This window comes from Lonchura striata, chromosome 13 (assembly GCF_046129695.1).
Source record: "Lonchura striata isolate bLonStr1 chromosome 13, bLonStr1.mat, whole genome shotgun sequence".
Lineage (NCBI taxonomy): Eukaryota > Metazoa > Chordata > Aves > Passeriformes > Estrildidae > Lonchura > Lonchura striata.
In genome coordinates this window covers 7,841,896-7,866,756 of record NC_134615.1, presented here as the reverse complement: position 1 = coordinate 7,866,756, position 24,861 = coordinate 7,841,896, and the positions used below count along the sequence as shown (strand labels likewise).

General features: G+C 38.3%; 1 protein-coding gene across 6 annotated transcripts in view; it reads left to right on the top strand.

Moving 5' to 3' along the window:
- The first annotated feature begins 344 nt into the window (after positions 1–344).
- The window catches only part of DPY19L3 (dpy-19 like C-mannosyltransferase 3), a 34,434-nt gene continuing 9,917 nt past the window's right edge, over positions 345–24,861 (top strand). For 3 of the 6 annotated variants that reach the window (XR_002466373.2, XM_021540837.2, XM_021540870.2), the window contains exons 1-16: positions 519–627; positions 1,405–1,547; positions 2,981–3,114; positions 9,442–9,532; positions 10,381–10,502; positions 10,704–10,849; positions 12,501–12,624; positions 13,093–13,227; positions 14,907–15,038; positions 16,024–16,125; positions 16,547–16,620; positions 16,861–17,019; positions 18,509–18,631; positions 18,973–19,084; positions 19,598–19,654; positions 23,669–23,751. Coding sequence is in view for 5 of the 6 variants with exons in the window: in XM_021540837.2 (XP_021396512.1) it covers positions 1,445–1,547; positions 2,981–3,114; positions 9,442–9,532; positions 10,381–10,502; positions 10,704–10,849; positions 12,501–12,624; positions 13,093–13,227; positions 14,907–15,038; positions 16,024–16,125; positions 16,547–16,620; positions 16,861–17,019; positions 18,509–18,631; positions 18,973–19,084; positions 19,598–19,654; positions 23,669–23,751 (1,697 nt within the window). In the remaining variant the exon portion in view is untranslated. Of the gene's footprint in view, positions 441–511; positions 628–1,404; positions 1,548–2,980; positions 3,115–9,441; positions 9,550–10,380; positions 10,503–10,703; positions 10,850–12,500; positions 12,625–13,092; positions 13,228–14,906; positions 15,039–16,023; positions 16,126–16,546; positions 16,621–16,860; positions 17,020–18,508; positions 18,632–18,972; positions 19,085–19,597; positions 19,655–23,668; positions 23,752–24,861 lie in introns of those variants that run through there. The other 3 variants (XM_021540845.1, XM_021540853.2, XM_021540861.2) reach the window with 3 other exon arrangements.

Genomic DNA, 24,861 nt, shown 5'->3' with positions numbered 1-24,861 from the left:
CGTGCCGGGGCCGTGCCGGGGTTATGCCGCCTGTGCCGGGGTTGTGCCGGGGTTGTGCCGGGGTTATGCCGCCTGTGCCGGGGCCGTGCCGGGGCCGTGCCGGGGCCGTGCCGGGGCTGTGCCGGGGTTGTGCCGGGGTTATGCCGCCTGTGCCGGGGTTGTGCCGCCTGTGCCGGGGTTATGCCGCCTGTGCCGGGGCTGTGCCGCCTGTGCCGCCCGTGCCGGATTTCCGCCGCTCGCCCGCCGCGGCCCGTTCAAACCGGGAGGCAGCCGGGGGGGGCCGGGCCTGTGACGGGCGGCTGTGCCCGCCCCGGCGCTCGGTCTCCGCCCGGCAGGGCCGAGCGCCGCGCCCGCCCCTTCCCCTTTCCCTTCCCCGTTTCCCGTCGCTCGCCCGCCGTGCCCGCTCGGCCCGGGCGGTTCCGCAGCAGCCGCGGCCGCAGGTAGCGGGGCGCGGGCGGGGCGCGGCGGGGCGCTGGGGCCGCGCGGGCCGCGGGGGCGGCGGGCCCGCCCCGCCCGGCCCCGGGCCCGGCTCCCCGCGGCGGCGGGGCCGGGGCAGCGGCTGCGAGGAGCGCTGGCACGGCCGGCGGGGCGGGGGTGAGCGTCTTGCCTTTGCTAGTGAATTGTCAGGTGCGTGCAAAGCCGCTCTCGCAGGACGCGTGTTGCCGGTGCGCGGGGAGGAGGCGAGGCTGGCCCGCTGCGGGAGCTTCGCGCGAAGTTGCGCGGCTGAGGCCGCGTCCCCGCGTGTCCCCGGGAGCGGCGGGAGCGGCGGGAGCGGCTGTCGCCCCGGGCCGGAGCGGGCGGTGCCCCGGGCAGGGATGGGCGGCACCCAGGGGTGGCAGCGGCCCCGAGCGCGGAGCCCCGGCCGCGCGCAGGGCAGGGGCTGCCCAGCATCGACCGCTCTTAGTGCTGCCTCCGGTTTTTTATAACCCGAGTGTTCTCTGGCATCATTTCTGCATATTTTGATCCCCTTTTTTGGTGTTTCCCGAAAGTTAGGGTTTAAATGACTGGCTTCATGTTTTAGGCACCCAGTTAAGATTGGCTGAAAAAACGAATTTTTCTTTAATGGCATTAGACTTTTTTAAAAGGGAGCCTGGTGTACGTTTTGAATTAAGGGCTGGAAAACTGAGGACAGTCAAAACAACGAATCTTTCTGAAAACCTGTTCAAGAGTATGTAAAATAGCAAACATTAGTCTTTATAATTCTAAGATAATGTTTTCCATAATTTGCTGAGTGAGATATAAAGAAAAACCTTGCATTTTGATAAGATAGACTTTATGTACAGTAGAGTTCTAGAAATCAAAGTCTTTGATATCAGTAAGATGTGGTTTTATTTTCACATATTTCATGCAGTATCAAGTGACTGCTTGGGTAGGAAGATGCATTGCTTGTGTGTGTCCATTTAGGAGTCAGGCTGGAGAATAATGAATTAAAGTGACTGACATCATGACAACCGTAAGACAGAGAAGGGTTGGAAAAGGCACAGAAGCAGCTGAAGATCAGCCTTCAGAGGAGACAAATGTGAAGCCTGATGGGAAAATTCTGCCTGGTGGGTAACAAAAACCAAAGTGACATTATGGCTTTTTATTAGCGTTTTGGTTTTGATCTGTCCTAAGCACAGTTCAGAGCTAGGCGTGTGCCAAATGCATTTCCATACTCAAATGTCACCAAAATTAATTGGATGAGACAGAGGGTCTCATGCAGATTGCTGCATGTCAATCTTATCTCTGTTTTAAAATCTTAATTTAAATTGGTGAGAACAGTTTTTTCAAATTTATTATTGGTGACACACTATCAGCTTGTATGTAGCCATTGTTCTTCGAAGAATCCCTGTCCAAATCATTGGTAACATAAAAGGATTTGAAGATAACTGATGGAATGTACGTAAAAATAGGCAGGTTGCATTTAAAATCTGAATTGATTTGCAAACTTCTGCTTTTTAATTTATAGCATACCAGTTGGGTAAATTTTAAAGACAGTCATTAAGTGTCTTAATTCCAGGATCTGTTTACATAATGAAAATCTGACATTTTTATATATGGAATGAAAGCTTTAGAGCTGACAAAGTTCCTTGGTTTTTGGGAGATTTTTAGATTAACTTATTTTAAGGGATATTTTGATTTAAATACTAAATATTTCTCTGAATTTGGGAATGTGAATGGATTGATGTTTCTGCACAAACACATATATAAAAAGGGCAAGTGGTCATAGTTGTCCTGCAGCCCAGCCCTCAGTTCCATGGAATTGCAGAGCTGGAACCCTTCAGCAGATGTCACACGCAGTATAAAACAGCCATTTCAAAGACACATTTCCAGATCAATAATCCATATTGAACCTGACATCAACATTGACCATACCCCAGGAATGGAAGTGCACAGTGAGGCTGGAGGTCAGACACATCCTTTCTTTGCCATCATCCCATCCCTGCCCTTGCTCCTGTGTCAGAGGACAGAGGAGCTCATCTGTAATTCAGAGCATGACCCCACCATCAAAGGCTGCTTTGGCTGCTCTTCAGTCTCTGTGTGGCTATTTAGTGAGGCTACTGAACCTTCACTGTTGTTTTTTACAAAAACTGAGCAACCCCCCACCCCCCCAAAGGCGGCTATTTTTAGACCTTTCTTGTGAATTTCTTGCTTTGTCATCAGTCCTGCTGTATTGCTTGAATTTCAAAAGTTCTGGAAGATATTTCAGTTCAGATTTAAAAATTAGTTATGGCATTGAGCTAAATTGTGTAGGATCATCGTGTTCTTAAATTTAAAGTATACCAACTAAAGCACACTTTATTTCCCTTTGTATGTAATTAAAATACTCTGATTTTCCTATTTGAGAAAATAATAACAAAATATGTGTTAAAACCAGGTGTTCTGTTACCTGCAGAATGTAAACTGTATTAGCATAGGCAATGGATAAATGGCTTTCCAAAATCCCTGTAGTTTCAACAATATGTTTCACAGTTACAGACTGAAATATTTTGCTTTCAAGATCCTCCAGGTGGAAAGGTGTGGAACATACTCTCAATAACTGTTGGTGGAATTGTTGCCATCTCTCTTGGACTTCTTACTTCTGTTTATGTGGCTACACTGCATGAAAATGACCTGTGGTTTTCCAATATCAAGGTAATAATAATTTTCCTAGTTTCATCAGTGGTTTTGTGGAGTGTTAATATGAGCATTAGTTGAAATTTCTTTTTTTAATTTGTCTTGCAAGCTGCACAATACAAGAATATTTAATTTTTAAAAATTCAATTTAAAAAAAGCTGTGCTGCTGTGCTTCCCTTCCCACTGTACTTCATCAGTTCTATAAATACCTGTCCCCAATTTTTTCTCTAAAAATATTTCTAGAGAGCTTCTTTCTGATTTGTAGCTATGGTTCTTCCAAAAATTGATCTTTATCTACAGTAGAATTTCAACATTTTACTGTATGTTTTTCTATAATCATCTTAATTTTATCGAAAGCAATCTAAAATTAAAATAAAAACCGACAGTTAAAAGAAAAGATTTGCAAAATCCTGGCACACAGTTCCTGAATTGTATTTCCACCGTTGTAATATTATTTTGTAATATAGTTTAGGGACAGTCTCTTGGTATTCAAAATTATTGTTATATAATGTCATCCTTAATGTGCAAACATCAAAACACGTTTCTGCCATTCACTAATGTCAACCCAACTATTCCCAAGATCCAGGACTGACTTAGTTTTATCATAGAATCACTGCAGAGAAAATAATGCAGCTGTACCTGCAGTTAAATTTAACCAGAGAAAAGAACAGGTGAGTCATTTCCCTTTCAAATGCCTAAGATCCATTCTCTTAGATCTGTGTATTGTTTTGTTGGAAGATTACGTATATTTAACTGGAATACTTGCCTTGCAATATGTCTTTTCTATGCTACACACTTTTTGTGGCCCAGAAATATTTGTATTCCCCTAATACAAATAATTTGCATTTCCTGCAACAGTTGCTGTTGTATTATACATGTAATACTGTGTTGTGCCCACACTTATCTTCCATTGATTATATAGAAAGATTGTACTCAATTTATTGAAGGTGCACCTTGGGTTTGCCTTTTGTTTCCAAAAGCAAGCAGTGAATAAATTCAAGGTGTTGTGTATTTCCAAGTACAAGCAGGCATGGGCTTGTGGCAATGTATGAACATAATGGATACATCTTTTTTATTCTGTCAACTGACCCAGAGGAGCACAGAGCTGACTGAAATAAGCAGTTCTGTAGTTGTAATTAAGTTGTCCCCTCAATAGGTGAAACAGTTGTTTTATTTGATAATTACTGTTTTCATTTGAAGTACACTAGAATGCCACTAGATATCAAAACTGAAATAAACCCCTCTCGTTTTTTGTACTCTGGATTCTATTATCTATGTAGCTGTTATTTCATCCCATGGAGGTGATGGATAGCTGGTAACACTGCAACAAGAGCAATTTCAGCCAATTTCAAGGAAAGATTCTAAAAAGCAGTAAGTTCATTTAGCAGCAGGGTAAAGGAGGAAGAGCTGCAGACACTCTCTGGTCTCACTGTCTCTTCTTCAGAGGGATGTGATCTCCACCAGAGCATGCATGTGCAGACTACACAGTGCACATTTTAAACAAAATACTGCTTTAGGAGTAGCAGGGAAGAGTGCATATGAAGAGTCTGAAATTTCCTGCAAAGCTGAGGCAGGAAGGCTCATCCCTATATCTGTAAATCCACAGCTGTGTCTGTGCCTGTGGTCTCTGCAGGGGTATGCACATGATTTCCAGCACTTCTCAACTGGCTAATCTTGTCATTACAGCACATTCTATATATTAAGAATGATCAGACCCTCAAAAATCACATAGAAAATAAGTGGACAAGGTGCTTTCTTCTCTAACACTTTATAGTTTAGCCAAAGCATGTATTTTTGCAGGTATTAACTGAACTTTGCAAAAGTTTGAAAAGTGTAAGTTCTATTTTAGTTCATACCCCTGCCCAGATTCTGGGAAGGGAGAACTGTAGTCTAATCCTTGCCCCACAATTATTGCATGCCTTGCTTAGTGAAATGCAGAGGTAGTCTCATTTCATTATATTTTCATTAAACATAACCTAGAATAAATGGATACATTCCAAATGCACATCCAATGTTTTATTAACCCCCATGCCTGTGAAATACAGTTGAATATCACCACTGCTCTGCAATATATAAAATAAAAAATCTAAATCAGTTCTATTTCCATGTATTTTAAACTCCTGACTTCAATCACCCTAAATTGGCTGTAAATGGGGAAAATTTGAGGATTTATGTTGCTGAAATCTGATACAAAAATTATATAACAGTGTATTATTCCCCTTAACTTTGTTCCTTTCATCCAATAAGCTACAATTAGTCAGATAAGAATTCATGCCCAGAATGATTTGTGTAGTAACTTAATTAATACAGAGATGTAGTGGGAGACCTGTTTTGTTTTATTTTCTTTTATATGAAGGTACTTTTCTATTTGAGGAAGGTCTGCAGTGTTTTTCTGACACTTTTGCACCAGGCAGATGTTTGTATCTGCACCTTTTAGGTGCAAAAGGTGGAATTTTGTTTCTGAAGACCCTACTGATACATGAACACCACAACTGTGTATTTAAAAAGTAGACAGTTGTACTCAACCCTAAAAATTTGAAGTAAAAAGAGTTTATTATGCAAAGTCATGATTCCTAACTCCTAAATAATTGGAGTCAGGACTTGCACACACACTTGCAGTGATTGCCTTTCTGTAATTTCAATTGCAATTCATCGAAAGCCAGTTCAGTTTTGGGTGTCTTCCAGCAATGGTTCACCCAAGTAGAAAAACTGTCTGGTCGTTGTTAAACTGTTTTGCTGTATTTTGAATATGGCTTTCAACAGTGCATTGATTTCAGCTGCTGCTCTGTGTGTGTGTCTTGTTCTTGTTTGCTGGTAAATGTGCCTGCTATTATCCATTAGCCATGGTCACAGGAGAAAGATGTACAATTGTTTTCTTACCACAAAAACTGAAAAAGCACAGCTTGAAGAGCGGTTTATGCAATGAAGGAAGTACACAATTGCTCCTTTTTTTTTTTTTATTTCAAGACTCCCTGAAAGAATGACCAAAAAAACCAAACCAGAAAAGATTCAGCATATCATGACACCTAGTCAGGAGCTGTGTTTGTGTCCCCTTCCAGCAGGGTTCACAGGTTATAATCACTTAAATTGATCAACTAATTTTGAAGAAAAAAATTTGAGTCCCTTCTCATATACATTAAACCAACAAACATTTCTGTTTGTGATAGTGGAAATCAAAACAGATTTCTTATCCAAAAATCTTTCTCAGTTTTCTGTAAATGTTCTGGCATAACGCATCTGAAATGGCTTGTCTATTTTAAGTGATTTTCAGTAGCAGTTTAGTGGCTGCCCCTCCAGTATATCATCTTTTGGGAACAAAATCTGCTATTCAAATAACAGTATGGGGGGCCACCTCTCCTGTCAGCCATTGCTTGTCCAAATGCAAATTCTGAAGACACTTTGAACAGGAATAAGCCAAGGCCACAGAGCAAATTAATACTGTAAGAAAAACAGATAAACTTCAGAGCATTCATTTCTTCTTCATGCCTTCTGAGTAAGCATTTAGATACTGTTATTGATTTTTCCTTTGAATAAAATTGCTGCTTGCGGGAAGTTAGGGATGAAAATGCAAAATTGTAAGTCTTTCAGGATAGGAATACTAGAATTTAGTCTGTGAAGTGCTCATATTTTCCCTTTTTACATTTTGAATGCAAACCCAGAGAAGCTGTGGCTGCCCCTGGGTCCCTGGAAATGTCCAGGTTGGACACTGGGGCTTGGAGCAGCCTGGGATAGTGCAGGGGGTGGCACTGGATGGGCTTTCAGGTCCCTTCCAGCCCCAAACAAAATGACTCTATGAAGAAAAGCAGGAAAGAAGTAATGAGAACTGCACAAAGTGATTGCTCACCATGAAGGGAAGGAGGGCATGCAGGACTTTGGCAGTTCTTTAGCCCAGAAGTGCCTGTCGAGGTGTTAGGGGTACTTTTACTCTGGATCACATCTGATCTGGAACATGCCCTCAAACAGATGGGCTTGAGGTTAAACGGCCAGGAAAGCTTTCAAAGGATTAAATACATTTGCTGAAGGCTTGTTCTAAACTGGGACCATTGACAGCAGCTGTGTGTTGAGAAAATCTTCAAATCTTCCTGGTCTTAAATTGAAAAGTAATAAATAGTTTCAATTACACAAATTTCGTTTTAGCTATCTCAAAAAAAGAAAAGTAATTGGAGCTTTATTTATGCTCATTATTTATAGAAAAACTCAACTCATACTTTGGCTGCTTGCTCAGCATTCTGAAGGACTTGCTTAAGGAGTTTGAGGAATCATAAGCTCCAAAATTTTGCACTGCCCTTGAGAGAAAGTCCTTTGTATTTGGTCGTGAAAGCTTAATATTATTAGGATACAATTGCATGAATTGAAATAATAAGCAGCTCTCTGTGTGTCCCAGAGGAATGTGTTCTTTATTTTTCCCTTGGAACAATGATAACTTCTTTGTTAGAACCTCACAAAGGAAATATACAGACAGATAAGCACGTGCTCTCACAATATTTACCCATAAGTCTGTATGTTTTTATTGACATGGAATGCTAGGAAAAGTATAAATTGCTGTAGAAGTGGAAAAGTATTTTCAGTGAATAAAACAGATGTTATCTTAGCATGAAACAGATGTAAAACGCACTAGTGTTTGTCTCATAAAGTATAGCATTTGGTTGAATACAGCTGGTGCCAGGATTACAAATTAATCATGTTTGAATGCATTTTTGCTAATTAGATCCCCCTCTGTGTCTTCTCTTTCCCCCCTAATAAATTCCAAATGTTAGCATTCTCTTTTGTTTTTTTCTTTATGAGCATTTAAGAGTCAGCCACTTTTTGGTATCAGAAAACTTTCCAGCAGTGATGAATTTGAAACTAGAGCTTGTTTAAAATCCAGCACTCTCAATTTGCTAAGTGTGTGGCTTTTGGTATGACGATGATTTATATGTCACAGGGCAGCTGTGAGAGTTTAATTCTGAATTTAGATTGAATCAGTTGTGGTTTTATCTATTGGCTTCTCAGACCGGAACTAATATTGGTTTGTCAACAATTGACTCCAATAAAACACATGATTTGAGATAAGAACCTCTACTGGGCAACAGAGGAAAGAAGAACATTATTTTTTTTGTCAAGCTTTATGTTAGCTCTGAAATAGAATTGATTCTGCTCCAGCATAGATGTTGGGACTGTATGAGAAAGTTGAAAGTCTTGGGGTTCTGTGCAAGGTTGCATAACAAGAATGGCATTCATACAAGTCTGAAAAAGTAATACTCTGCTATTTCAGTAACATTCTTTTGTACAGAAAGATGAATTCATAAGGTTATTTTTATAAATCACACAAATTTTTTAGTGACTTGCATATACCACATATAGGGATTTCACTGGATTTTCAAACCTCGGTATGAACTTTTTCTAAGGGGATAGAGATCTTTTCTAACTTACTGCTTAGGAGATACATTTGCTGGGATGTTATTATACAAATTACCAAAAAGATCACTAATAATAGAATAATTCTGTATAAGACAATTGTTAGTTCTCATCAGATTGGTTGTTTGTGCCATCTTTGTTTTAATGTGGTTGTCCAAAGCCGTGGATCTTCACAACTAATGAGGTAACAAAATTAAGTGCATTCCAAAGCAAAGAGCTTTCAGATCTTACTAGACCCCATCAGCTGCACTATCAGCCAAGAAAAAGGCATAGCTTGAAATGTAACTGGTTTGAAGTGTATCTAGTTTAAATAATTTGAACATTTTAAATTAGAAATTAGTTCACCGCGCCCTAAAGCCAAGTAGAGAGTCCCTTTTCCTTTCACCTGTAATTTAAGAATGAGAGCGATGCCAGCTGCCTTCCTGCAAAAAGCAGTGTTGAACAAGTGGGCAGCAGCATGCCCTGCCAGCTGAAAAATCCCTGGCACCATGGTGCAGCCCCCACACTGAATTAATTGAGCCTTGGGCTGGCAAAGCCATGGAACACAAAGGGATAACTACATCTGGGAGAAAAGGTTAAATGCACAAAGCAGGGATATGCAGCTTTACAGCCCAGCTGTGGGCCACTGTGCTAATCTAAGCTTGTCAAATTGCAAAAAAGTAGTGAAAGGTCTAAAATATTTCCAGGCAGCATATCAGAATCACAAAAAGCTTGTACATTTCCCCAGTTAAAAGAGTCATCTACACCCCAGCTGTCTGCCTCTCACCCTAAGTTGTCCATGTATGTTTACCTTTATTTGAAGTAAATTGCTTAGAATGTGAAACCCAAGGCCTGGAGGCTCTCCGGAGGTCAGTTTCCCTGGTGCAGCAGCAATTGGAGTTGAAGGCAGCTTTGGATGATGCTGAAAAGCAAATGGAAAGTGAATTTACTGTTGAACTTCACTTGCAGGAGGTCGAAAGAGAAATTTCATTCAGAACTGAGTGTGGACTTTATTATTCCTACTACAAACAGATGATTCAGGCTGCTTCCATACAGCAAGGTATTGTAAACTGTAAAGTAAGTTTTGCAGCTATCTATTTGTAGGTTTGATTGGGGTTTTTTTTTTCCAAATATAATTGAGAACAGGGCATACCATAACTATGAAAGATAGTGTAGCAATTGTACTGGAGACAGATTTATTCTGTTCCTGCGCCAGGGAGCCACTAACTTATGGATATAATAAATTTCACCGTGGTGCATTGATTTCTGTGCCACACCTTCACATGCTGATGAAGGCAGTCACTTTGAGGGAGAACTTTCATATCTGTTCAAGTTTCAGCTGGCTGGTTTATTCAGTTTATTACTTTCATTTTTATTCTTCTCTTGTTTAATTTGAGGCATGGGAAGGGGCAATGTTTTTTGCTGTATTCCTGGACAGTAAGTGACACAAGGAGCAGCTTCCAAGGAAGTCATATACAGTGATGGGGCTTTCTCTGACAGTCTCAAGTTTTCTAGATATTTAACTGTTTCTCCTTAGCAATTTTGCTTATACTACACATTTTTCAATAATAACTTCACCTGTGATTAAAGTAGTGCCAATAACAGTTCTCAGGATCCAGAAGGTACCACAGATTCTATGCTGGGGATGGAAGTATAAAAATAAATGTTTTATACACTACTAAATATATAGTACTTGAATTAGCACTGTGAGTCACACTTGAAGCAGGGAAGCTGAAGACCTCAGAAGGTCATGTTGATTCAGAGGTAATATGTTCTGAATCATTGACTGAAAGTTTGCAGTGTCTGATGAGAAATCCTAAAATACCTTTGAAAAAGTTATTCACTGTTCAAATGAAGATGGAGAGGGAAAATGACAATCTCCTATTTCAATTTCTCTTTATCATTAAGGTTTACATGGTTTAGTATATGACAATAAAACTGAATCTGTGAGGACAATTAACATACTTGAAAGAATGAATGTTTACCAGGAGGTGTTTCTCAGCATTCTGTATAGGATTCTTCCAATTCAGGTAGGCATTTATTTATGGCTTTAGATTGTAAGTGCATTATGAAGATTGCGCAGTGCATCATAGCTCCCCTTTGTAGATATTTTCTAATTAGAAATATTCCTGATACCTTTTTAATTTGTAAAAGCAAAACCTAATTCATACTAAGTATAATCCCCCCCGTGAGTGTTTTAATGTCAACATCAGTATTCTTGTGTTTTACAGCAATACCTAGAGCCTGTTTATTTTTATATCTACACTTTGTTTGGACTTCAGGCAGTTTATGTCATTGCTCTGTATGTAACAAGCTGGCTTCTTAGTGGAACATGGCTTTCAGGGTTGTTGGCAGCTTGCTGGTATATTACAAACAGGTAAGTCAGATGAAACATTTAATCTTTCTAAAATTTTACCTAGTTTCAAAGGTAAGGCATTAAAGCTTTAACTGCATGATTAATTGGACAAAACATGAAACTATAAGGCCTCTTTCCAATTGGACAGAAAATGGAAAGCATATTTAAATAACAAAAAATAATTAGAAAATAATCAGAAATGAGCTGGTGTATCAGACTGGGTTTTTAAAGATGCTGGAAGTTTGAGTAGAAAATTTTGTCTTAAAGTAGTCTCTGAAAATGGACTACATCTTTCAGATGTGTCTGGAGCTCCAGGTGATGTACCATGTCTTATCCAGCCTAGGATCTCTCAGGTGTTAAAACACCTGCATGGAAGCCCTTCAGGTGTCTCCTCACTGGCCCACACCTGCCTCCAGGGGTTCCTTCCACAACCTCAGCTCATCTGAAGTTCAGCTTCTCTTTCCCCTTATTCCTGTAGCCACTTCCTGCTCTAAGCCTCAGGGAAAAAACATGGTAATTGAACTGTTCTAGTGCTTTATCACTTGGAGAATTACCAGTTTGGAGATAGAAACCTAAGAAGTGGCTTTATGCCAGAATTAAGCTGCTGGCATGAAGCTAAGACTGGTGACATTGGCTGTTACCTGGAAATTGCTCAAGAAAATAAAAGTACAGTCTTGGTTCTACCAGAAATGTTTGATATGTTAATGAACAGCTCTGAAGGAATTTTTCTGCAAGCACTGACACTACAGAATAATTACTGGTGTATGGAGGCAAGATGTTTCTTTCTCCAAATATAAAAGTAATTAAAAGCCACATGCAATGTACAGTATTTCACACATTTCTTTCATGAGGTCATCTCTTCCATTTACAGAATATCTGGAGCAAATTTGTCCATCTTTCTGATAATTGGTGAAGAGTGAGAGCTTGTTTCCTTTATGCAATATAATAAGTGCATAGAATGGATTTGGATAAAGCCTTTCTGTTCAGAGTAATTACATCTGAGACTACTGAATAATTCCATTTAGACACGTTCTTTCTCCAGCTAGGCATGTCTCAGATATGTCGCCTACTTGCCTTTTTAGCAAATATTTCCTCTACACCAGGAAAAAGAGAATCCTTTGTTTTTAGCTTTTAAATCAGGTTTTGCAAATGACCATCCTTTGGGGAATTTTTCCATAACATACTTCATATGTTCAAAAACTTCAAAAAATGACCAAAACCTCATAATCAATTAAACTGTCTTCATGTTCAAGTTATTGGGATCACAGTAAAAATTATGTCCTGTTTTATTCTTATATGTGCATTTGCAAAGCAAAAAATGAAGTAATGTGACTTTTCGTGTGGAAATCCACAAGCTGTATTTTGTGAGTGCTTTTAGTTTGGGGTGTATTTGTCATTTCTAAATTACCCAAGCTATGTAATCCATAGTGTATGTTTTTTACAGTTAGTGAAACTGAAGTACATCATTTGAGATGCAGAAACAATGGATAACTTGCAGAACCTTTGTAGTGATTTATTTTCAGGACCAGGTGTGTTGAAGGAATTGGATTGTAGAGCCTCCATTTTTATAAAAAAGGAGTTAAAATAGCACAAAGATGTTTGTCATTGCAAGCTGTCTGTCACCAAGTGTTTGCTTGATTTTAAATTTGAGAAACTCTCTTGTTTTGTACAGAGTAGATACTACAAGGGTAGAATTCACCATTCCTTTAAGGGAGAACTGGGCACTGCCATTCTTTGCTGTTCAGATAGCAGCCATCACATACCTATTCAGAAATCATCTACAGCCTGCTCAACAAGTGAGTATTTCTGACAAGTATGACATAATAAACTCAGTAACAGAGAACTGGCCTGATCTGCAAGAATAAAGCAAAAGGGTGATACAGTTTCTTTGACCCACAGTTGAGTTACCATTCCTCATTTTGATCAAGTAACTGCTATTTATACCACAGTAAAACAAGTATTGCATTTTAATCTGGGGGATGGAACTATCTGAGATCTCACTGTTTGATTGCAGATGGTATTACAGTAATAAAACACAGGCATAAGTCAAGAATTTGTAACTCTAATAAAATGTTTGTTATCCTCCAAGCTGTTATTGCAGTTAGAAGATTTGGTGTTTTAAAAGTGGTTTAAAATAAAACCAGATTGAGATGAGCTTTGGTTTGGTTTCTTTGGGGTTTTTTTTTTTTGGGTTTTTTTTTTTTTTTCCTTGATTTTTTGTGTTTTAACAAAGAAAATGATAAAACTTTGTTCCCTCCTTCCAGAGGCTCACACTCATGGCTGTATTCATAGCAACATTTCTCTTTAGCCTGACTTGGCAGTTTAACCAGTTTATGATGCTGATACAAGCATTGGCATTGTTCATACTGGACTGCTTGGACATGCTTCCCACAGCAAAGGTAACTTTCTCTTTGAAAGAACCTACTTTTGTTTCTTTGTCTTCATAAAGCTAACAGTTTTGAAGTTGTTTTCCTAAGCAGTGGCCTGAATGCCCAGAAGAATACAGATAATGCTGTGTGCCTTGTGCTTTGAAGTAATCTCAGTGTATAAACCCTGCAAGTGTAAATGTGCATGATGGAAACAATGCCATTTCTGGTTTTTGTTCACTCGAACCTAGTTCATGTCTATTTAATTTTTGTCTACTTTTGTTTAGACACTATTTGACTCTTCCAAACATCATCCTAACAGTTGATCTGATACCACTTTAGCATGGCCAGCTTTAGTATGGCCTCTCAAAGCTGCCAGAAGAAGAAAGTACCACAGGAAATCTTTGTGTAAGCTGAAGTCAAAGCAGTGTATGAATTTTGCCTCAAGCATTGCACATTCTTATTTGCCAGTCAGGGCCAAGCTGTGTGCACAGGAAGAAGATGCAGAACACCAGGTTGCTGGGGAGAAGCAGTTGTCTTGCCTGCATTGACATTCACCACAGAATAACAGCATTGCCCCTGCTGTGTTGCTGAGCAGGATAAGCCAGAAAATAAAACAAGTCTTACTAAGAAGGTCAGGGATCATTGACAGTCAATCTTACAAAACAGAAATGTACTGTAGAAGATGAAAACACTGTCTTTGACATAAACATTGCTGTGAAATTCTGCCAAGATCATTTTAGGCATGGTGAAAGTTTGCAGTGTTTGAAAAAGGTTCTAACTTTAGGAAAGGTTACAGGAGGATGAAGAGTAATTAATGTAAATTCATTTTAAATTTGAAGCAGACTTGAACTTTACAGATTGTATTAATTTAACTGAAAATTAGTATGGTGCCTGCATATCAAGATAAATGTGACTTACTTAAGTTTCTGAACTCTTCATTATATGAGCAGCTGCAAGCTGAAGTCAACATTTAATGTGACTGGTCAGCTGCCTTAAAAGTCAGCAAATTACCAGCTTCATCCTGAGTTATTCCAAAACAGACTCACCAGACTATGTCTGTACTCATTTTCAAAAAAGCACTACGTAGAATTCTTGGAGTTTATTGGGCTTTTAGATACTGATTTACACCACTGCTGTAACACTAGACTGCACTTCGGAGGTAAAATATATATTTTGGTACCACTGTGTCAGAAAATCAGCTGGGGTTTAGGTTTTACATTGAGCTGAACATTGATCAGAGTTTAGCATAATCCAAAAGGGATTATACTCAACTATTTCTGAAAAATTTGAGAAGGCAGGTGATGTTTCTGTGGTGAACTGCACTGAGCCATAACTCTTCAGTCATAAAGACATCACAGAGGCTACAGAAACATTTCTTGGACTAAAGAAAATAAAAACATCTTCCAAATATTAAGTAACTAATATTTTCCTCACACTGCAGTTACAATCACCTATAATCAGTAGTTAATCTGCTTGAGTATAGGATCAGGCTTCCTTAAGTATAAAATGGACATAAAATATTAACCTAAGTAGTTCAGAACATAAATATAAAAAGGATACAGTAATGGCTTTAAATGTAATGATTTACTGCAAGATGATACATTATTTGCAAAAATAATTGATGTTGAAATAAATTCTAAAGCATATTCAGAGAAAAGCACCTATGACTGTATAGTTTTGTAGACATAAAAATCTCATTATTGTTACAGGTTACATGGCTCTATATCATTCAGATTTCTGGGTTACTGCTGGTCTGTGTCCTACAGTTCTTCAATTCTATGATTCTTGGATCATTACTTATAAGTTTTAATGTTTCTGTCTTAATAGCAAGAACAATCCAGGTAGGTACCAAAATACTTCTTTAGTACTAAATAAAGAGCATTTTTATATGTGTGTGTGTGTGAATGAGTAATTTAGATGCATTATAATTTTCATTTAGTAATAATAATTAGAGGAATTACTATAGCATACAGCAACCAAAACATTGCCTGATCAAATAATGATTTCCATTACATTAACTGCAGCTTAACCAAGCACATCAGACATCATAATTCCATGATTGCTATTAACATTAATGATTGTGCAAGCTGCAGTTTGGATCCTGAAAAAAAAAAAAATGCATAAATGGACTTTACACCTGTTTCAGCAGGACTTGGCTTGCATTTATGGATCTGCCTCCAACAAAATAATCTGTAACAACTAGGACAGCTAGGCTCATGTCGAGTTCAGCTTCCTGAAATCCATTGTTTCTTTCAAAGTTTAGGGGTTTTTTACTGTAGTTACAGTTCTTTTTCTTTCTGATTCTGACATTGGTGACAGTCCCTGACCACAAGAAAGGAGTTTACAGGGCCATTCCTATTGTGTGCACCTATTCCCAGTCACCTGTGGACAGCTTATCTGGATCTGGAGCTTGTAACTGGAAAATTGCTCAAAACCCTATCAACTGATGGAGCCAGAAAATCCTTTCTCATGTTTAGTGGAAGGTATAATGAGTAGGTATTTCAAAAGGCACACAAGATTGTGGAAATTAGGGAATAAGTTCTGTAAGTATGCTAGGGCTGCTGCCAAAGAAAGACTTTTTGGTTGCTTCCAAAACTCTGCCAGATCAAAGCTTTTAAGATACTGTCTCTTCAGTTTTGTGCAAGAAGTATATTTTTATTCTGGCTGCTTGCTTCTGTGTGCATTTTTGCTTAAATTACCCTAATGCAAATTTGGTGCTGCTCAAGACTAGCAGATCACAGTTGTTTAAAATACCCTGTATGCTTTTGTTTCAAATGCATTAAAAAAAAAAAAAGGACTGAAATACTGATATTTTCTTCTTTGTAGAAAAACCTAAAAAAGGGTGGCTTGCTTAATAGGTTTGGGAAGCTTATCCTCCATGTTCTACTAGTCCTGTGCTTGACTCTTCTAATAAATAAATTCATTAAGGTAGGCAAATAATTTTTAATATCAAAAATTACACATTGTATTATGTTAAAAGCTATTTGTTAACCACCTACAGGAATATCATTAAACAAAAACTGCAGTGAAATTTTTCTGCATCTCAGAAACTGCATTTTAGAAATTAAAGATCATTCTGCTAATCCTTGGTTAACACCAGGTAATTGGTGTTAACTTGAAGCTCACCTGTAATTTTATATCAGTTGTAGATCTATACTGTTGAGCATTTGCAAAGATTTTCACTGAGTTTTCAATTAATGCAGTTAAAACTGAATGCTTCTTTGATTGCAAAACACCCATCTTAGTAAGCCTCTGTTGCTTTACAGTTTCATTTAAATGAAAAAAGCTGTTTATTGTGCCACATTTTTTATATTTTAAATATAATTTCCTTTCTCTTCCCCCCTTGTAGAAAATTCTTAATCTTGAGTCAGATGAGCATATATTCAAATTCCTGAAAGCAAAATTTGGATTTGGAGCAACAAGGTATGATTTAGCTGCAGTTTTGCTTTTTGGTGTGACTTCTTTAATTGCTTTCAGGTTGTTCCTATTTCAAATGTGTGCAATAAATCAAACTTTTACCTCATGTTTGTGTTATACTTGCCTTAAAAATAATCTGCACAACTGTGGCTTTATAATTTCTTGAGAAGAAAGGAAACTTTGATCATTTTTGACATCAAGTTATGAAATACATGATGGACAAAGGTGTTTTGGTTTTTTTTTTAGAGATTTTGATGCTAACCTGTATCTTTGTGAAGAAGCCTTTGGTTTGCTACCTTTAAATACTTTCTCAAGACTCTCCAGTACATTACTTTTTTATGTCTATGGATTTGTTCTCTTCCTTCTGACAGTAGCAGCTGTAATTGTTGCCTTTCGGAACCTCAGGTAAATACAGTTTTAAGAAAATTCACATTTTTATCAATTTTCTTCAGCTGACTGAGGAACTGACAGGTGAACACAGCAGCAAACACAGCATTGCTTTGCACAGCTACTGAGGGGTGGGGTGTATGAGAGTGAAATCAGGCAGAATAAATAACTTCCAATTGAAGCTAAAAATGTAACCAAAGGAACATCCTTCCCTAGATTCAGTCAAGCTCTTTGCTGCTGAAGTTTTGCAGTATGTATAATGTTGGTTGGGTTTTTTGGGATGAGGAGAAGCAGGAGAAGGGTGTTTTTATCTAAAACAATGTTAGTTTGTTTAGTTCATCCCATCTTCCCTGTGCAAAGCACTCCAAATCACAGATTTCCCAGGTGTTAGCCTCAAACTGCCCAGAAATTAGCTGGAATATTCTGTGCTGCACTTCGTGATCTGTGTGAAGGGGCAGGAGCTGTAACTGCATCACTGCTGGCAGTTCCCAGCTAATCTGTGGGATTTTGAGGTATCTACAGAGCACAGAAGAAAATCAGACAGAAATGTTATTTTTTAAAAAAGGCTTAATTATAGAGCTCTCAGTTTACTTGTACAACCTGGGCAAAAGGTAGAAGGGATCATATAAAACTTGATAAAGCAAAAATTCAAGGAGTGTCACCTGACTAGTGTCACTATCAGAGATTTTAGGGAAGACTGGATAAAAAGGAGAGAGAACAAGAGAAAGGAGATTATCCAAGATATTCCAAAACTATGTTATGACAATTACATATTACAGTAGTAATTGTCAGATGTCAGTAATATGTAAATAGTTTTGGTAGTATTCAACCAGCCTCTTCAGGAACTTACTGGATCAGTCAATTTTCAAAATAAAGATTCTGCAGCTCTTATTTTCTGTAAGCCTAGATGTAATCCCAAACATGTCCCTAATTTTTAATGCATTTATCTCACTTATCCCCTGCTCTTAAAAAAGAAAACCCCACAAACTGAAGCAGCTTCTTTTTTATTTCTTTTTTTTTTTTTTCTTTTTTTTTTTTTTTTGGAAGGGCCCTCCACATATATTGACAAGGCTAGACACCTCAAGCAATAGCCACTCCCTTCAGGGCTCATTTTCCCAAACTCTGCTTCCAGTCTTTGGCTTTAGTAACATTCAGACATACCAGCACAACCCCACAAATCACAGTTAAATTCTTCACTCTCATCAAAAGCCCTCTGAAAATGGGAGTAGCTGCTTCAAAAAAGAAGCCAAGCTTGCCTAATCTCATTATTCTAATGAAGTTGATGTAAAATTGCATTTCCAGAAATCTGCACATGAAAAGAAATACCTGATGCTGCATCAAGTTGATGGCATCAGGCTAAATTAGATCATAGATACAATAGAAGGTTGTGGGCTCATAGCAATGGTTGTTGTTTCTGGCCTCAGAAAGATCCAGAGCTTTTTAAAATGCAGATAATTATATGAAATATATTACACAACCTAATATAACACTTTTTTTCTTCAATTAGTGGTTCAGATCAAGTCCATTTTAAGGGAAAAAAGGAAGAATATACAGTGACACTGAAGCCTGATGCTGCCTACAGCTTAGTTCACACAGTTCTTTTTGGATGTCTGGCATTAAGCACAATGAGGTATATTTTTTTGATTCTACTAAGGGCTTGTTCAGATGATTGAGTCTATTTTTATAAGAGTGTAAAATATGTTGACCACAAATTGATAGGATCATGAACCTTCTTTATCTCCCTAGTGTGTTTCTGCTTGTAGACTGAGGCATTTCCCAAATTCTGCCAGAAAGAATGGAAGTTTGGGAACAGAGATGTTCTGAAGCATGCATAGCAAAGTGCAGTGTCAGTCCTGTGCTCAGTTTTTTCAGAAGCATGAAAGTCCAAGAAAACTGCATTCAGAATTTCTCTAGACATTAACTGCTCTCACAAGCAGCTTTGCAGAGCTCCAAATGCTTGTGTTCTTTCAGGATGAAGTACCTCTGGACATCCCACATGTGTGTATTTGCATCCTTTGGCCTGTGCAGTACAGAGGTTTGGAAACTCATCCTCAAGTGTCTCCATCTCTACACGTCCCAGAGGGTGAGCACTGCCTTTCATCCACTGGGCTTTGGGCTGCATCTGAACCAAGTCAAGGCTCAGGGTTGAATATTGCTTTAGTTCTCTCAAACCAGGTATCTCTGCTGGATGTTTGTATAGATTTAGTAAGTGAAATGGATTTTCTGCTGGTTTCTATATTCAACAATTCCGATGGAATACACTAGATGGCAATATAGATGTGGCTGTGAAAAATAACTATAATTTTACTAAAAAAGTCTCCATATTAAGAAATCGTCAACAGTCTGAGACGACCATTGCAGTCAATTATATTGAGTGACAATATTTTCCACCTTGTAGAATACAGATTTAAAGATATGTCCATCTTTTGTGATGGGTCTGTAGTTAGGGTTTTACTTGAAAATAAAATCAGAATATGGGATTAAAATTCAGTCTCTTAAATTCCACTACATTAAATATTTCAGATATCAATACATTAAAAATTAAGTCTATTAAATGTATCATCAAAATAACCTTTTTTTTTTCAATTTCTCATAGACACAGGTGATTAAGTATTCTATACCAATAATTACATTACTGTACATTTCATTTAAGGTAAGAATTTTTTTTCTCAGTGTTTTGGCATATTTTAGTTGCATTAAATTTTTTCTTTCTCCTAGAAGGTTTGTCTTATTAGAACCACATACAAGAATTGCAACTGAATTTTAAAAATGAGGATAGCTGTGCATATGGAATTGCCTGTGAAGGATCAGTTGGGCTTATTTGATCCACATAAGATAATAGATACAAGTGTTTATCTGATTGTATGTGTAAGTAGCAGGTGTTATTTAAATGCATGATTTTATGGAAATGGGAGTTGTCTCTTTTGGTTTTAACTAAGTTGTGTATAAATTGCAGATTGTCACATTGTGTCATGATTTGCAGGAGCAGAAATAATCATAATCTCTACTACTGTGCCTCATCTCATATGTTCTAAAGTTCAGAATTATTAAATAGTCAAGTACCTGGTTTGTCTTGTCTGTTACAGAAACAGAATATTATTATTGTCAAACACTTAACTGTAACTGCATAAAACATACCTAAATCAGTAACATGTACAAGATTATCAGTCATAGTAGTGAGATTTAGAGCACTGATTTAATGAGGAAACCATTCTTCTAATCTGTAGTCACAAAGACAAAAAATTCAGAGTCTGCTTTGATGGAGTAATTGTTTCTGCAATAACTAGTCTGAGATGAAAATACATCCGTTAAATAATTCCCTTCAAAAAAAAGATTCATTTCATTGTTAGTTTGAAAGGCTGTAGTGAAGCAGTTAAGAAAGCTGCTAACAGAGTTCACTCCAGTATTGTGTTCCCCTCTAAAACTGAAATAGAAAGTAAAAAAATACTGTTTTAAACTTAAATTGTCTTATTGTTCTGTTAGAGAACTCTTTTTGTCCACTGATGTGACTGTTAGGAAGTCATTTGCCATTTTCACCATCTCTGATATGACAGAAACAATGCCATTTCTTCTGACAGGGGGGATAACCAAGAGCATGACATTCTGATAGTCTAATGTGACATCACTAGGAATGATTTTCCTCTCACTCTTCATAAGCAGATGTAAATTCTGTCAGATTCAATTCTGAAGTCAACAGAAACCACTGATTTCATGGGCTTTTGAGCAGTCATTAGTTGTGCTCAGTCTGCTTGAAAAGCATCATTTTCATGTTTCTTTTAAATAGATGAAATAATTTTTATTGACATTAAAAATACTATATTTCAAATTTCTTAGTAGGAATGTGAAATTTGTCACCTCTCAGTCGTTTTTTGTCCTGAGTCAGTTCTTGCAGTTGAGCTGCCAGCAGAGTGGCTCTCTGTGGATCTTTTCTGCAAAGCTGCTAGAGTTGATGAGAAGCCTGAGGGAATCACAGAATATTCTGAGCTGGAAGGGACCCACAAGGCTCTTGTCCCAGGTGCCTTGGCAGTGGTCAGACAAGAATACTTGGAGAGACATCCAGAAAGTACCCATTGCTCCTTTGAGAGTGTGGTTTTATATTCTCTCTCTAAAACCTTATAAACAGACAGTGGAAGGAGATTTTTGGAACACAGACTTAGTTCTCTTTCTCTTTTCCAGACAAAATTTATCTGTTCAAATCACTGCTCAGATTGCAAGGGCAGTTTCTCTGTACACGACAAAGTGTTAACTGGCCATCAGGGCTGGTTTTCTTGAATTTGTAGGAGGTCAGCTTGGTGTTTCATTATCTTTTATATTTGTCAGAAGAACTATTCCACAGTGCAGTTCCTCAAAATAGGACTTTCATGGGATTATTAACCTAATCCTGAATAAGCCAATGAAAGCCTCTTTTGAGGCATGTGGTTACTACTACAGCCCCAAATACATCACTTGAACGAAAATTTATTGAGATGCAGCTGCAGCTACAGTGCTGGCTTTCTTTCAGATTTCAGGTACAGGATGTTTTGAGACCTGTAAGACATCTGTATTCCTGTTTATGTGTGATTTTCATTATATATATATGCAAACATCTTTCATATAAAGTGAAAAGCTGAAGTATTTTCATGCTACTTCATCTGTGCTGCAGATAACACAACACATGCATAAAGCAGTACCAAGTAGCATTTATGTTTCATTTCCTGCACTTTTTAGGTAGGCTTCACCTTTATCTGTGTTCATTGTATTTTAACTTCACAGTACTGCTCATCAATTTTTGTTTGCATGTCAATAATTTCTGAATAAATTATTGATACTTAAGGTGAGATCCTGAGCTTGAGCATTCTAATTCCAAGGATTGCCAAATAATCTTGATTTCTCTCTAAGCGTAAACTCTCTATTCCTATTACTTCTGCAGCTGCATTTTTATCTTCACCCCAGCCAAGTCCTTTTGCTCCAAACATGGACATTTATGCAACATATACCCATGATCTGAGCAGTCTTTGGGTGTACTGAACAGCTTCAGTTCAGGGCTAACTTAAGCCACTTGACAACTGCTTTCTTTTCCTGAAGACTTTGACCCCAGAGACAAGCACTGTTACAAGTTGGAAACATCTTTCACATTTCCCTCTCTCTTCTGAGCAGTTTGTTACATCCCTTATGTGCTCCATCTGTTGTTTTTATCCTCTCTTGGTGTCACCAGACTTTTTTTCAATCTGACATATATTTGATTTACAAGACAAAGTTCTGTTAGTATTATTGGTCCATATTTTCATATGCTTTACTTTTTATTTGCCATTCTCTTGTATCTGGAACTCCTGAAGTACCTTAGTTTTGTCTTGGTTCTACTAATCAAATGTTGTGCTACCTGGAAATTTTTTAATTCAGTAATAGCAAGCCCCATGACCAAAGTTTTTCTCCAGTAGAAACTGCTTGTAGTCACTCAAAACTTGAAGTACTGTGACTTAAAAAACCTGTACAGAGTGAATGCCATGGAATAGCCCCAGCACTGAGCAGGGAGCTGTGCCACTGGTTCTTCAGGAGGTTACAGGGCAGTGTGCACTGACTGAAAAGCAAAGCAGAGCCCATTCCTTCTGTCTTCACCCTGAAGGACTCCAAGCTCTCAGAATGTGTGGCTGTCCAGGGCAGTTTAGTAATGAAGAGAGGAAATTTTGATTCATTATGAGACTCCACAATCTCCTTTCACAACAGCTGAATTTACTAATCTCTAGGAGAGCTTCTGAAGAGCAGAAATATATCTGTTATACTTCCCAGAGCTTTCCCAGGGTTGTGATGCTGCCATGGCTCCACCTGGGAGATGCCAGGAGTACTTGAACAAGTGTTTTAAGGAAGCAGTTACACTAGTGAGAATCTTAATTGGCCCAGTTATACCTCCTGCCCCCAGGCCTGCCATGTAACTACAGTTTTAGTGAAGGAATGCCTGTGTTTGCTAAGGGACTCAGCAGCACCACATTCAAATTCCTTCTGAACTCTTGGATGAGCATTAAAATGGGATGAATAATGGCTTTTTAGATTATCAGGTGGGTTTTCTTAGACTTTCTCTTGTAGCATCTCAATTTTCAAACCAGCAGTCCTCCTTATCTGAAGAAAGCAGGTTTGGAATAGGTTTCACCGTAACATCCTCTGTAGTAAAGACTGATGCACAGCAATCTGTCATTAGCATTGTCATTATCTTCCTTAATTGCTCCCTTCTGTCCTGAAATATTCACTGGTTTAAACAGTAAACCCTTAAATAAATCATTGTTCCCTTAGCTTTTTGGACAGGAGAGTTAAGCTTTTCAGAATCAGTTTCTATCCTTTTTTCTCTCCTCTGGATTTGATTTATGTATTGTTTGTAGTTTTATATTTTCTTTCCAAACTTAATGTTAATTCCTGCGGCCTTGCCTTCTCTTGTCATCACTGACAATGGGTATTTCTGGTCCTGTTCATCATGTAGCAAGAGCTGCAGGTCTCAAACTCTGAAACTGTGTTTTCATCCTGTAGTGACAGCCACCTCTCCTTCCTGGGAAGAGCAGATAGATACACTTGTGTATTGCAATTTTCCCATGAGCTGGACAAGATTATTTGCCAGCTAAGAGGAAGTAATACATTTCAGCATCCAAAACTTGTTTGGTTCATTCTGTCTTCAGGTTGTTCTATTTTGTTTCCATTTTAGTTCTGGCCAGGAATAATGGATGAACTGTCAGAGCTGAGAGAATTCTATGACCCAGACACTGTGGAGCTGATGAACTGGATTAAGTAAGAGGATTTTTTATCTATTTCAGTTAAATGCTATTTGTGTAGATCTAATGTTCTTAGTTATAGTGTTCTCTTTATTTGTCACAGCTCAGCAGTGAACTCTGGTGACCCGTGAGGATAGTTAGGGTGAGTGGGTTATCAGGAGGTTGGGTATGAGCAGCTGTGGAGAGCAGCTCCATGCTCAGGTTCAGTATCCCTGCTGTGTTCCATGTGCACCAGGGAACCAGCTGGTCCCTTTGCTCCCATAAGCACACAGTTTTCCCAGCCAGAAGAGGAAAATTTGGAGATGTCAAACTTCTCTCCTCATATTATAGCTACTTTACATTAGTAGACTTCTGCAGTGAATTAATTTCATTCCCCACGCCCCCCCACCTAATGTCATTCTCAACTCTTTAAATGTTAAAAAGTTTGGATGTAGTGCTGGAAAATCTGTATTCTGCAGTCTGTTTGTTGGACTTGAAAACAATCTAAGTTGTTTCTGCTTGTTATAATTAATCCCAACAGCTGATCCAAACTGCAAGCAAAATATTTTTAATTGAACTTGAACTTGTTACAGCTAAGCATAGGTGCAGTCTTTCAGGAGTGTGAGTTAATCATTCCCAACTCCACCTTATAATTTCTGTTTTCTCACAGAGCATAGGAAGGTATTTTTTAGGTGGAAACAGTTTGGAATACTTCATGTAGAAGATGCTGAGGAAAAAGGCCAGGCAGGATGTTCTCTGGAGGGCTAAGTTCTCTGGAGAACTGAAGGGATATGTTCTCTATTAACATAGAGCAGCCACTAAAAACTTTCGGGTTAAGTTTCTGAACAGGGAGATTCCTGGTACTTGTATTTATTTGCAACTCTGACAATGATTTAAAAAAAAAGAAAATTGGTTTCATGCTACAGAGGAAAACATTCTAAAAGTAAATCTGAATATACAACATTAAATATTGAACTGTTTGAAGTATTTCCTTGGAGTATTTCCTTCATATGCAATGAACTTCAGTGAAACCAGTCACCCAGCCTGTTCTCCCCATGGCAACATATTTACACTCCATAATGTTGTATTTCTTTAATCCATAAACTAGAAGAAGTAATTTAGAAGTAAAATATATTACAAGTCTTCA